Here is a 14,288-nt window from a genome sequence, read left to right as displayed (position 1 = left end):
CACACATTAAATCATATAATTTTAGTACGTTAATAAACATATCAATTGTAGTTTTATAAGTTGCAGATATGCTTTATCTTCTCGCCACATGCACCTTTATTAATATCCCACAGGAGATTCTGTTGTTACAAAGCTGGAAGTTATGAAATATGCGTTCACACGGATCACTTGGTGGAATCATTAATTTCATGCTTCATATCCAACTCCAGGAGTTTCTTTTGTTTTTTCCCCACAAAGCTACATTGATAAGAAACAGAAACTGGCTGGGTTCTTAGGCTGTGTCATGTTGATGTCTGTGAAAAACATGTTGTAACTCGTCTTAACGATCTTCTCTTTGTCTTCAGGTTAGAGGTTATGACCAGGGTAAGTTCAGTACTTTCCAACCTGGAAACGGGCTGCAATGTAATAGCCAGGGGCTCCTTACCGTCCACCAAACGTCCACCAAACGTCCAATAAACATGCTTGTTTTTGTCACCGACAGGCTCTGATTGCGTTTGTACCTTTCGCCTGATGCAGTTTGATTGGTTTTGTGACCACGTGAGTTGGAGAGAGGAGTGCAGGTGTTGTTAGAGATTGTTGTGTTGGAGTCTTAGACTGTATATAAAAAGTGGACGTAGTCACCATGACGTCACCCATTGGTTTGTGGACTGTCGTTGTGAAGCCTTGAGTTCGTCATTTTGGCCATCGCCATATTTGTTTTTGGCCATCGCCATATTGTTTTTCTCCAACCAGAAGTGACACGAGTTCAACCGAGCTCTGAGTAACACTTTTCGAGGCGAACAAAATTTTACAATTAACTTTCATGAAGTGAAAACACACTGTGAAAGGGTTTAAGTTGTAAGATGAAAACACGGACAAGTCCCAGACCGGACAACGCCGTGCTAGTGACCTGTCAATCACAAGGTAGCCCCGCCCTAAAGCATGCCCTGCTTTTTGGTCTATTTGACTCTAAATGAACCATAATGTACTAAATGAACATCATGCTGTATTGAAGAAGATTTTAAACTAGAGACTATAAACTCATGTTTATAATGTTTGCTGAGGTAATAAATCAAGTGAGTAGAGTCATTTTGTCATAGACTTCTATAAAATCGGACTTGTTTTTGCAACCAGAGGAGTCGCCCCCTGAAGGCCATTAGAGAGATTACAAGTTTAATACACTTCCACATCAGCTTCACTTTTGCACTTTTCAGAGGAGGTTGCGGCCTGGTTGGAGTACAGAAAGCGTAGCTTGGTGTTACATAAATAAACAACCACGACATTAAAACTCTTAAGACAATATCAACAATGTGGATGTGACGCAAGATTTAAGAACGAGTCTTCTCTGAGCTAAAAGACAGATCGGATCAAGCGAAAGGTTTAGAAAAAGGGTTTATTTCTCTGTAAGGTCCTTTCCATCATGTTGTCAGACACTTACAACAATCTGAGCCTGTCAGTGGCATAAACAAGCACTTCTAGAGGACATACATTGACGGTGAGGAGTTGCCCCAAGCGATTACATTGCAGCCCGTTTAGCGGCTGCCGTCTGCAGCGTTCTCCCTCAATACTGGACCAATTTCAAAAAATTGTTGTCCCTATTAGTCACAAAAACGTGGAAAAATAGGGTTGAGAAATACTGAAATTACCCTTAAAGAGCTTTTATAATGCCCTTTAGAGTTAGAAATAAGATTCAGTAATATGAACTCTGACCTCATTCTTTGTGGGACATCAGCTTAATATAAGCATTTACATCTTTGTAAATATGGACGTGGTACTTCATCATCACATGCTGGAATACACTGTTTATCTCTGTGTATTTGAAAAAACACACATTACTTGCATATGCATTCGTGCATTCTCTTCCCCCAAGTGCACACAGCTGTAATTGTTATACATCACTAATAATAGGAATCAGTATTAATGTCCTTTTTCATATCCAGCAGAGGTAAGGTGATCACTCATATGCTGAACCTTGGCAGGTACGAGTCGTTTCTCAGCCAACAACAAATGCAAATGGATCTCAGTCCAGAATCGAACCCAATAAAAACCTCACATGTTGAACTCTAATAATAATCACACTGTCAAGGCAGCAAATGCTCCAAGTGACCCTTGTAACTATTACCAGCTCATCGCTTGAATGTTAAGGTCACCTTAAAACTGTGCGTGTGTTACACTTGTAGTACAAAAGACAATTTCATCTCACTTTGGATATTGTATACAGTTGGGATAACAAAAATAATACTAAAAAAAACCCCACAATATATAATACAATGGTAATATTTATCGGCTGCGTTCTGTCAGCAACATTTTAATAGAAAAGCATCATCTCCTTATAGCGTTCCAGATACGTTCTCTCCTGCAGTTGAAGAGTCAGTGCTGCTCTGTCATAGCTGCTTTCCATTCAGAAGAGTTCAAGTCCTCTATATTATTACAGCGCAGGTCCCCAGGATAATGGGAAAGTTGTGGTTTGACATCGTGCTTGAATTTTCAAGAGCTGTTATAGCGGGCTCTTAATGTGCACACATTGCAAGTGTGGAGATAACACATTCTATATGCTTTTGTCCTTAAATAACGTCAAGTTTGTGAATCTGTTTGGGAACAGAAACAGTTCAGGTGAATCATCTCGTGCTCCGTCGTTCCTCCTCGTGGCTGGTTTTCAGAAACCGCTGAGGGGGAAAGGTTACGAGGCAGCGCAGCAATAGCCGTCGCTCTGGAGAGGAACCAGATTGAATAAAAACAGATTCATTGGATGACTCCCGGGGCCAGCGAAAATGAGATGAGACAAGAGGATAAAATAGGGAAGTTCAAAGTTCAAAGGACTAGGAGAAGTCCAGCGGGCGGATCATCATGACCGTGGCTCGTAGCGAGTAGCTGGGGCCCTTGAAGTAGTGCCACTTGATACCGTTCAACTTCCCTATGTGCTGTCCTTGGGTGAAGTACATGCCGTTAAGGTTGGACGGGCCACAGGCATCAAACCACCAACCTTTGAAGAGAATAAGGGAAAATAAAACATATTAGTTGCAAAGCGGCGATGCCTTTTAGCAGAAGAAACCAGGCTTTGAGTAAGGCGTTGATGAAGTCACCTCTATCAGAAGTTTTTGTCCTTGGTAAAGGTTGACAGCTTCCCATGGCCTCTCCACAGGGCCATGGCACTGCTTCAGACACCATTACGCTGCTATCTGCTCAATGTGTTACTGTCATGGGTTCAATGGCATGCCGGTACCTGCTGCTGGACACTTTCGGTACCTCTTTCTATTTAAAGCAAAGGGTACACGTGCAGGAGCTCCAGTTTGACACCAGAGGGGTGAATGGCATGGGAAACTTATATTCCACTCCCAAGGTGACACATTTGGTCTGGTGCTCAGAGGAAGGGTACACGTGCTTGGACTTAGAGGACGGCTATTTCATAATTTAACACACACATTGGCTTCCTGTATCTTTCAGAATTAGCAGACTTTAGAAGCGTCTGAATGGTTTAGCACCGCCAAACTTATATTTACTGTTTCTCCCTCTACCTACCGGTCACTGAAGCAGTTAAGACTCAGAAGTAGGGAGATATCATGGACCAAATGTGTGGAACAACCATAAATATCTACTATGTAACTTCTGTAATTATAGAAATATATATTTCTGAACATAACATGTAATCCATCCTGAACTAGTGAACTCGCCCTCACTGATACAGTCTGATATAGAACATATGTGAGGCATGGCATGTGTCAGTCACGCGGGGACAAATGGCAGCTCCTCTCGTCTCTCTGGTCGGACCTGAATACCACTGCGGAATACAGTGTGACATTTCACAAGAGCTGTCAGTAATCAGGAGCAATGTTCTGCCCTTGTTGCTGGCGTGGATCGCGCAAGATATAAATTTCACATTGATTGCTGCTTCATCATGAGGCACGTACACAACATAGAAGGGGAACTGGTGGACACCTCCTTACATTTCCACAGCTGCTTATAATTTCAGTAAATGCTGGCGCCAGTGGGAACCAAATATTAACGAGCACTTGCTCTTCCATAATTTCTTAAGATTTTTTGGGGAATAGTCCTCAAGCTGGGGAGCTCTTCCAGAGGAGCTACTGCACCTGCCATCTTAACAGATGGACCAAAGTTGTGAAAGGTTAAAGCTGCTATCGTCAAAATGTATAAATTAATGATTGATTGAATTAATTTTTGTAATGTTAAAGTGGTTGCTTGTGGTGACGAATCCACAGAGAAATTGTCACCCAACTGTGCAGTTTCCCTCAACTCCACAGGACATTTCAGTCTTTCAGCTCATGGTTTTGGTTTGAAAGGCCGGCAGGCTTCTTGAGTTTCCAGCCACAGCAGGCACAGCATGTCAGCTCTAAACTACAATAACCGCCTCCGGGTTGTATGCCTCCGCCAACCACTCATGTTGCAGTTTCACAACATTCATTTCTGTTCAAAATGTCACCACTTTGTCATTTTATCCTGTTAGACATCTGTGTGCGAAATTGTCAAAATTAGCGTTTGAATTCTCGCGTTTGGGGCAAAAATGTGTTTGTGAGGGTGATCTCCAAAATCTAATCAGCTCATCCTTGAGTCTCGGTGGATTTTTGTGCCAAATTTGAGATATAGTGTTCACGAGAATGCAGGTTTAACCGCCCAAAATAAAAAAAAACACAGCTGTCGCCACCGCACAGGCATACTAATCCTCTGAACACTTCCTGCCCAACACCAAACGTCAGACAGACAAAGTTAAAGACTAGCTTCTAAACAGAGTGGAGCATTTAGCAGCTAAAGAGGAGATATTTCCCTCACGAGGTGGTGGAGACCAAAACAGAGCTAAAAGGTGAGTAATTATTGGACTTAAATTGACGAGACAGCTATCTGCTGAATGTGTAAATAAGCAATACGTTTTGACATGTGTTGAGTTTACAGCTTGTTTCCGCTGCCCTCATTTGGCCGAAAAAACATTGAAGCAGCTTTAAATAGGAAACTGAATGTCTGCGAGCCGATTAATCACAAAAGAGAGGCTGGGGTTCACACTAGGTAGTTTACGACACCAGCCACAAATAGAATGAAAACATTGTTGAAATAGGCGGTAGAAAAGCTAGCAGTAATGTCCTGTAGTTGATATAAGGATAGGATGGGGTTTGGTGGTATCATCCTAAAGCGTGTTGTGCAACCTGCTGTTTTATTTTATTGAGGTAGTGTTTTTTTCTCCTCTTAAACAGCGAATGTCTCCTACTTGCCATCCCTCGCTCGTTGATAAAGTGCAGACCACACAACGGCCGTCACGCCTATAAACATTTAGTGAGCACAGCAGCAATCTTTTGGGATTCATGACCAGTATCCTCTCTGTTTCCATGACAGATATCTTTCCTGACTTGTAAAAACAGTGGCAATGTCTTCTTTTGAAAAAAAAGAAATAAAAAAAAAATTCTGGTGCAGTTTGTTCTCATGATAGAGGGATCCCCCCCTACCTCCTACTGTCAGCACTTTATCCATACTGTATGTTCTGGTGTTGTGTAAATATATACATTACAGTTTGTGTACCCCCACTATATCCTGCTGCGTCTTCTTAACACGGCATGCTGCAGTTGTCCTCATGAATGTAGAAGAGAAGTATTTTCCTCTTGCATATTCCAGACACTTACATCACTTGATGTCAGCCCCGCTCTTATAAATGCAAGGGAATAAATCTAATGATATACTGTATATACTGCGGCGCGGTGCTGGGTTCGGACCAGCCTCAACTCAGGCTACATGTTGTCATGCCTCTCCTCTGTGGCCTGGCCAGAGGCAGGCCATGAATCAAGCAGAGCAGGGGGTGTTGATTGGTGATCAGATGCCAGTTCCCTTTAACCCACTGCATTCACAATGACCTAAGAGGTAATGCTGATCTTAAATCTGCACTTAAAATAAAATGCTTGATTCGTACCAGGTCACGATTCCACAGCTGTAGAGCTGCCATGAGGTGACAGCGAGGGTCACTGGGCTCCACTTACACAGCAGGAGAAGCGGAGTCATGTTAAATCTCACTGACACTTGGTGGTGCGCCCAGGGATTTTTATAATGTGCCTGTTTCCAACCACGGTGCAACTGGGAGGGGATGCGGAATATAGCCCTAATAGGTGCAGATAGATGTATAAGTGGCCATGTTAGCCCATTGCACGTCTCACAAGTGCAGGTTTGCGATCATAACAACCCGAACTAATGACCAGGCAATGAAAATTGTGGGGTTCGTCATGATGCCAATCAGAGAAAATTGCTTTTTGGAATGATTACATCATGCAATTGTTTTTCTTCTAAAAGCAATTCTGTACTGTCTCGCTGGTGCCATAGAGACACAAATGCTTATATGATCATACCGGTTCATTGCATCTTGGGTTTTTGTAGTTTAACCTAAGGTTTATATTGGTAATAATGACATTGTATACTCCCCGAGTTTATTGCTGAGACCTGAGAGGAAGAAGACATTGCTGAAAAGGAAGGCAAATGGTTCCACCTTTCGTAAATTGAAACAGTAAACAACTCTTATTTGATTGCTCCGATTTAAATATTCTTTGATTTTGAAAGAGTAGCCTTATGCTGTTGTTGTTATTGAACCTTTCTGAGGCTACTGCATGGTTAAATCTATGTCTTTTATTTATGAAAAATACTTGACCCCTCGCAATTTTTAACAGCCCTCAGTCACTTCAACCCGGTGCCTGGCCTGGGTATTGGAGTGTTCTGTAGCTAGTCAATAGTAATACAAGCCTATGTCTGTTTCATTGCGTATGCCTCCCACCAGCCCCTCCACGTTCCTTGAAATTATGGCCCTTGAAATTATGGCCCTTGAAATTATGGCCCTTGTTCTGATGCGTTCTGGGATCCATGGATCAGATGACTATACTGTATTAAATGTTTATGTTGCTGTTTGTTGTGACAAACCTACAGACAAACCCACTGTTCCATGGAACTTTCTTAGCATCTTTTAGCTAATTGTTTTGGTTTTTATAGCCTGTAATACTTCGTCGGTCTGCTGATTGAGGCTGGCAAGTTAAAGTGAACATAGTGGAGTGTTTAGCAGCTAAGGAGCCAGATATTTGGGTGGAGACCAAAAACGGAGCTAAAAGTAAAATGAATATTGGACTTACATTCATAAGGTGGCCAGAGACGTATAGGCCAAAATGAATGTAACTGCTTCTCTGTGTCTGCTGGCAATGTAAATAAGCAAATGTTTGCTAACACCTTTTCTAACTTTATTAGGTGATAATATGTCAATGTTGTGTTAGCAGCTTGTTGTGCAAGTGGCAAAAAAAAGATAAAGATCCTGATTCAACTTTGATCTACTGTACTTGCCACAGTCACACCGGGAGGTACTTGTAATATACAGGTGGTCCCCTCTTTTGCTATGAATGAAGGATTATCCCCTCTGTAAAGCACCACTTGGCTGCACTTACCACCAGTGAGCATGAGGGCACACTTGCACATGCAGTTGTCATTGTCCATGTCCTTGGTGCTGAAGTCTGCTCCGTGGATTACAAGACTGCTCTGTCTGCCTGCAGTCCCACTGTGGCTTTTCAGGAACAGTCTGAAAGACATGAGGAGGAGGAGGAGGAGGAGGAGGAAGAGGAGGGAGTCAGGACATGAAAACACATCAGGGTCGGAGGAATGGGGAGAGAGAGAAACGAGTGCGGTGGAGTGAGCAGTGTAAGCAATAAAGACAGCAAGAAGACATAACATGCTGCAAGAAATGTGTCCCGAGAGATATTTATTTTTTGTTGTGATTGAGTACATGTAGAGCACCTGGCACAACATTAACAGGGTGGAGAGAAAATAAAATAAAGAATGAAAGAGAGAGAGAGCGAGAGAGAGACAACGAGAGGAAAGAGCCATGTCGTGTAAGGAATGTCTGGGAATCACATTTCCATCCGCGGGTCCACAGAACGTTAATATACACCACAAATACTGACCTTTAACAGCTACACAGTCAAAAAGCAATAAGCAACCTGTTTAACCTATCATCCATCCACAGCGGGGCAGGTAGGGCAAACTCTCAAGTCTTTAGGATCCAAGTAATATGCAATATTTCTCTCTGTCTTGTCTTCATGTGTTTAAGTACGCAGATGCTACGTTTTATTTGTTTTTTTCATACATTCCTATCACAAGAAAGATACACACCACTACATACTTGCTGTCAGGTACAATTTAAAGGATTTTGTATTTAAAAAGCATGTCAGGGAGATCAGAAATGTATGTCATGAAAAACAAATATGTTATATTTTTAATACTTAATGTGTTAATATAATGTGTTTATTATTATTAGTTCATAATTTTTTATATTATCATTATTTCTATTATATTCTATTCATGTTCGATTATAACATATTTTAAAACTTCAAAATAAAGTAAAAATCCTTTGACAGTAAAAATGTCAAAGGATGCAGGCATGCAATAACTGTAGAGTGCATACTGTGCAGAACCTAGAATATGTTATTATCCTTATCAGGGCTGCTAAGCAGCATGCAAGTGGTGCGTCTACAGGCTGGTGCATCACACCGAGCTGCAACTAGGAACTCTTCATTTCTTCAGGAGTACCTTTCTATTAGTTACCAAAGTAAATTGGTACATCATCCTGGCAAACTGACAAGAAGAAGTTTTAGTTCAGAAAGAAAATATATAAATTGAATTCCTCTTTTTAGACTTTTTGTTACTAAAGTTTGAGTCTCTGTAGGTGGCACTATTGCCTTTGTCTGTTCAGTTTAGGCTGCCCAGTTCCTCTTCCTCTACCCCCAAAAAAGGTCCCTGCTGTTGTTAATGCACACTGAATAAATGGAGAGGTGCTATGATAAACAGCTTCCTCCGCACACACATTGGAAACGAATAGGCTGCTTAGGAGCAGATTTCTCCAGGGCGTGTCCCACTGTGAACTGCGGATCTGGCAGTTCCTTCATCCCTTCGAAACGGCTCCACCATCCCCAGCAGAACCTGCTGCATCCCACGCTTGTCTGTTTTTTATTTTCTCCTCATGTCTTTTGTTTCTCTCACGCTCTCTCGTTTTCAACTTTCTCCCGATAGAAGAGCTCGCGCATCCAAAGAGGAGGGACCGCAGCGCCGCGCCGATGAGGTCTCTATTATTAAGCTCGGTTCACTGTCAGTGAAAGCATTTCCCTGAGTTCACTTCTCGACAACGGGGGACCATGGGCGTGTAGTGAACCTTACGCCCCAGCTCAGATTTTTTCGGATGAGAAAGTAACATTATATTTCATGTTTTCGGCAGACGTTGAGCGACTCCTCGGGCTTTTGTGCAGCTTGTAGCTCTGAAAACAGCATGAATACCTCAAAGAAGGCGACTCCCTAAGAAAGAGTCATTTAGCGGGAAAAGACTTCTGTATTTGGACAGCTGTGTAAATGGCTGATTTGTACAGCAGAGTAAAAATGTGTGACTGCGGGTCACCGTGGGGAATTCACTAAGCCAGTAAACCGATGCGTGTAATCCTAAAATGCAAGGGTGGGTCATGTGTCTAATCAGTGGCACCAAACGACGAGTTTGGACAAGGGCCTGTGAGAATAAGCACATGGGTGTGCGTATAAATGCGCAGGTTCCTCTGTGTGTGTGTGTGTTCGTGTGTGTGTGAACAGTACGTCACGTGCCGAGGTGTCAACCGGTCTCTGCTCGGCAAACAGATGTCTCCGGCGACGCTTTCCAGTTCAGAGTAAACTGGCAGCGCACTGCCTCACTTATGGGAAGCATGACTTCTATCAGGCTAATTCCTGATTCCAAGGAATAAAACATGCAATGTCAAGGATGGGGTCTGCTACCGCTCTGATGAAGAACAGACTCCGCTGCGCACTCGCTCTCCGTTTTTCCAAAGCTCTTGCGATCTCTGCTGCGCTGACGGATCGCTGGGGCACATCATCACGAGGGATTCCCAGCATGACACTTTGACGGGCTGATTTAAATAGTCAGCGGCTGTGTTTACCGGCTGCGCTGCATATTTACGCAGACCGGCGATCCCCCCCCCCCCCCCTTCCCTCCCCAACTCAACCGACATCTGCAGTTGTTTTCTGACAGGATCCATTATGCACTCAGTGGGGTAACGTAAAGATGGGCCAAGTAATGAACTGAAGAGGAAGATTCCTGAGGCCTGTCTGTAAGGATGAGAGAGAAATAGACAGAGACTTGGAGAGATGGCGTGTGGTAAATCATGTTAATGAAATGGATCGGAGGGCCAGACACCAGGAGCTCAACGGGCAATGCATGCCAATCTGAACGTTCCTGTTTAAGTAACTCAGTAATGTGATTGATCAAGGCTCATTGGTGACCAAAACATTGAGCTGTGAGGGGAATCATTTGGTTTCACTCAATGAGAGGGAGATTGGTGTCCCGCCATCCAATAATTCTAATATCCACCGGGGATGTCGGCTTGTTTGCGATCTTTCGAAATACTTAGAAAGTTCAAATAGCAGCAGTGCATGCCAGCATTAAGATCAGTTCAGCCAAATTACAACAATTTACCCGTGGTGGGATCTGGTGATGCAGAGCTTTTGAAACATTTGAGCTGAGACTTCTGCTAATCACAAATACCACCCCGGTCAACTTAAACTTGTAGGTTTACTGGAGTCATAAAATACCCCCCCCCCCCCCCCCCCCCCCTCACAACACTCGGGGGCAAACTCACAAAAGGATGTGTGCGGCTGCTAACCGTGCACAAATAAGACGAGAGGAAACAGTGTCGTTCTCCGATGAAATGCACCTCGAACTGCGCTGCCGAGCAAAAAGAGTCTTGGTGCTCCTGTGCTATTTGTACATATATAAATGAGGTAATATGCATACATTTAGGGCAGAATTGACCCCTTTCCATGCAAATGAGCCTCATTGTGTTCACAAAAATGTAAAACATATAATTAAAACACCAACAGTACTGACTCTTCTAAAAACTTGTAGCCTGGGTTCTGAAAGTTTTCTTTTTCTCAGCCATTGTGCTTCTTGTGTCCTTGGATGCATAATTGCAATCAGATGCAAAAAAGGGCAAATTTCCAAACTTTACGAGTGTGTTTGCGCTGTTATGTCATTAGCGCATTATCCCACGGGGCGGATAGAGGTTCCAATTGATGCACAATTTACGGTGCCATCAGCGACCGCAGTCAATTCTTTATTAATTTGCCCGTCGGTGTGCAGAAGCTTGACGGTGGCCCGTGATGTGGTTCAGCATGCATTGCACCCTCAGATGCAGTTTGAATATGAATGCCAATTGCCAGCTGTAAGGCGCCCGGGACTGTGTGGCCATCTCCATGCTCGCTTTCTATTTTTGGTTCATGTATGGGCAGTGTGGCAAAGTGCAAAACGGCTATGTGAAGGTAAATATATCAAACAGTTATTATATTATATTAAATTAACACATGTGTCCTGCTACCTTCACATGCTGCAGGGGTTTCATGAACTGAAGGAGAAGCTTTCCGTGCAGTATAAACATATGAAGACAGCAGATACTTATAGAATCAACCACGTTCATAGATCAATGCAGACGGATTTACTGACTTTCCTGCTTTAACCACATTAGAGGTTATTTTCTGCACCCATTGTATTACTTTTGATACAAAGTAAAGAGTTAAGCAATATAAAACTTTTAATGAGTAAAACGTAACTCATTACACTTCCTGAGGAACTTGCCCAACGTCTACTTACTTCCTTATTGCAGAATAGCCAATTGAAGCACAGGGGGGCGGGACTAGGCAGAACACTTTTGAGCAGCAAGCCAAATTCTGCCATGAAACATCTACCTTTATCCAAAGATATAACATCTTTAGGACTACAAACGTCATTCCACACAGCCTGATTATGTAACAGGTGGCTGCAAATGTCTTCAACAGAAATACATTTTAACTTAAAATAAAACTAAAACTATTTGCGTGACTAAATAGCCCGATCTTGAGTATTATTACAGCTGCAAACTGTACGTGAGAAATGAGTTGCAGGGTCAAGTGAAGAATCAAAGGACTCTGATATGTTTATGTGAGAGCACTTCCAAGTAAATGACTGATATTCCATCACACTGTTTCTTCAACACATCATTGTTATCAAAATCATAAAAACATTTGCACTGTTTTTACAGGCACAATGAAGGCTTCACATATTTTTCGTTAAAAACCTTTCAATTAGCTGTGTTTGTAACTGTTGCCACGTCGGGCTCAGATCAGAAGGTGAATCAGAGCCGATCTCCCTATAAAGCACTTTAAAAAACCTGATATCAGCCTTCATATTTGTAGAAATGCACTTAATTGAAAGCAGAGCAGCGTTAAATGGAGGACTCCATGGAGGTGGTCCTACCAAAAAAAAAAAAAGATTCCCTTTCCCTCCTCACAGAGGAAAGACGTGTTGGATTGGCTCGGGGCCTCAGATCGGCAAACATGCCGCTTGTTCGCAGTCTTTTCTTTTATCTGACACTTCCCATTTCACAACACACTGTGTCACACTGAGCAGAGGATATTGCTGTCATACAGCGACTTTATGGAAGAACGTCTCCGGAGAGGTTACGGAGGAAAAGCCATAAAACAATGCGTCTAACGGAATGCATGCGCACGAAGGTTCAAGTGATTCTTTGGAATAATAAATGGCAGAAATACAAAATACAGAAACGGTGTGAGTGATCACTGTAATGTGCGTAAAATCTTTCCCGAGACTCAAATGAAAATGGTTTTCAAAAATATGCCACTTTTCATCTTCTTGACTGACACGGCCGAGCTTAGCCTGCTTTGCTTTCTTTCATGTGCGTATACGCAAAGCCAACAATCCAGTCGGCTGAGGGTCCAGCGCGTGCTGATACACACCTGGCAGTCGTTAGCCTCCTGAACTGCAGTCCGATTGGCCCGTTGCAGAGGTTAATCACCCTGACCAATGGTTCGCTTCCTACTGCAAGGCCACGGAGGTGTCTGGCTGGCTGAGAGCCGCTTGACTTCTCTCTTACCGCTGGGTGACATATAGCTCCATTGAAACACATGGAACAGTACGTATCCTATGGATGATTTACTGTGGGTTAGCTGTAATAATACATTTTCAGGGTTTTCTGTATTTAAGGAACTGGCCAAGGTTTATGAATAAAGTTTCTGGATGCAGTGAACGGCATGGTCGTCTTCTTTACGTCTTGTGTTCATTAAAAGAATATTACAAACTCGGCATGGGATGTGCCCGGCCCAGGACAGGAGGGCTCTACAGCGGGGGATTAAAACCGTCCTGAACATCGTTGGTTGGCATCTGCCTAGCATCAGTAATATTGGTGAGAAGATGAGGATATTAAAAGACAACACCCACCCCAGCCACAGCCTTGTCCCGCTGCTGCCGTCTGGAAAGCGTTACAGAAGCATCAGCTGCCGTACTACCTGGCTTAAGAGAAGCTTCTTACTTCAGGCTGTGAGACTCCTTAATTCATCCTCCACCCTTCATCATATATTAGAGTGCTTTTTCTTATGTAGCAAAATAGTACTACCAACTGCATTTCATCGCGCAATCCTGTGTTAAACAATGACAACAAATGAAATCTTGAACTTTTAATTTTTGTCCAGGTAAGCATTCAGTCTTGACTTGTAAATCTGGCACAACTTGAACTCGGGACACACTTGATAGCTTTTTCCAGAGCTCTCAACCGTGTCGCAGGACTTCATCAGCGGGCTGAGTTTGTTTGTTATGGAGATGGTCCTCAATCCACAGATGAAGACCATGTGGTGTGGTTGAAAGCTCTGGAGAAGGTGTTAGGTGGAACCTTGAGTTGGGTTTGCTTTAGGTGTGAACAGTAATTTGTTTTCATTTCATTCCGTCATAATTTAATGGGTTTTCTTTGGTTGAATTCAAGAAGGCGATAGAGATGCATAATCACCCCAACTAAAAAAAAAAACATTACAACTTTGATTTAAGATGCACTTTAAATACACAACAAGTTGTTCATTTCAAACACATTGCTCTGCTGATCCTTTTTTTTCTGTCCGACACAAGTGTTGCAGCCCGCAGCTTCGATGCTTCATCTCAGTATGATTGGAAACGGTGGAGCTTGAAGCTTTCAGGGACGGTGTTCAAGACATAACTTGAGATATCTCAGACAATCTCAGTGTGAGTCTTGGAAAATAGAGTCCCCATGTTTTGGAACCCAAATATCTGCCAATTTCTTTACAAAATCCTCACATGAAAAAACATCGGAACGAGATCTGATTCCAAATTGGGCCGTTATCATGTGGAGAAATCACTGGATTTAAGAACTTGGCTGTCCAAATAGGGAAGGATATTGAATAAAGATGTAATGCATCGTTCAAAAATAAACATATCAGTCTTTTTCTTACAGCGGGGGGGGGGGGGGGGGGGGGGT

The 14,288-nt window shown here is 42.8% G+C and overlaps 1 protein-coding gene across 1 annotated transcript in view; it reads right to left on the bottom strand.

Annotated features, from left to right (window-relative positions):
- Window positions 1-1,358: 1,358 nt before the first annotated feature.
- angpt1 (angiopoietin 1) overlaps window positions 1,359-14,288 on the bottom strand; it is a 54,713-nt gene continuing 41,783 nt past the window's right edge. The window contains exons 9-10 of the mRNA XM_031866388.1: window positions 7,392-7,522; window positions 1,359-2,962 (exon numbers count right to left, since the gene is read on the bottom strand). Coding sequence (XP_031722248.1) covers window positions 2,799-2,962; window positions 7,392-7,522 — 295 coding nt within the window. The 3' untranslated portion in view covers window positions 1,359-2,798. The remainder of the gene's footprint in view (window positions 2,963-7,391; window positions 7,523-14,288) is intronic.

Source organism: Anarrhichthys ocellatus, unplaced genomic scaffold (genome assembly GCF_004355925.1).
Source record: "Anarrhichthys ocellatus isolate YVR2014 unplaced genomic scaffold, GSC_Weel_1.0 scaffold35, whole genome shotgun sequence".
NCBI lineage: Eukaryota > Metazoa > Chordata > Actinopteri > Perciformes > Anarhichadidae > Anarrhichthys > Anarrhichthys ocellatus.
Note: the sequence above shows the minus strand (reverse complement) of the source record. Positions and strands in the feature narration are given on the sequence as shown.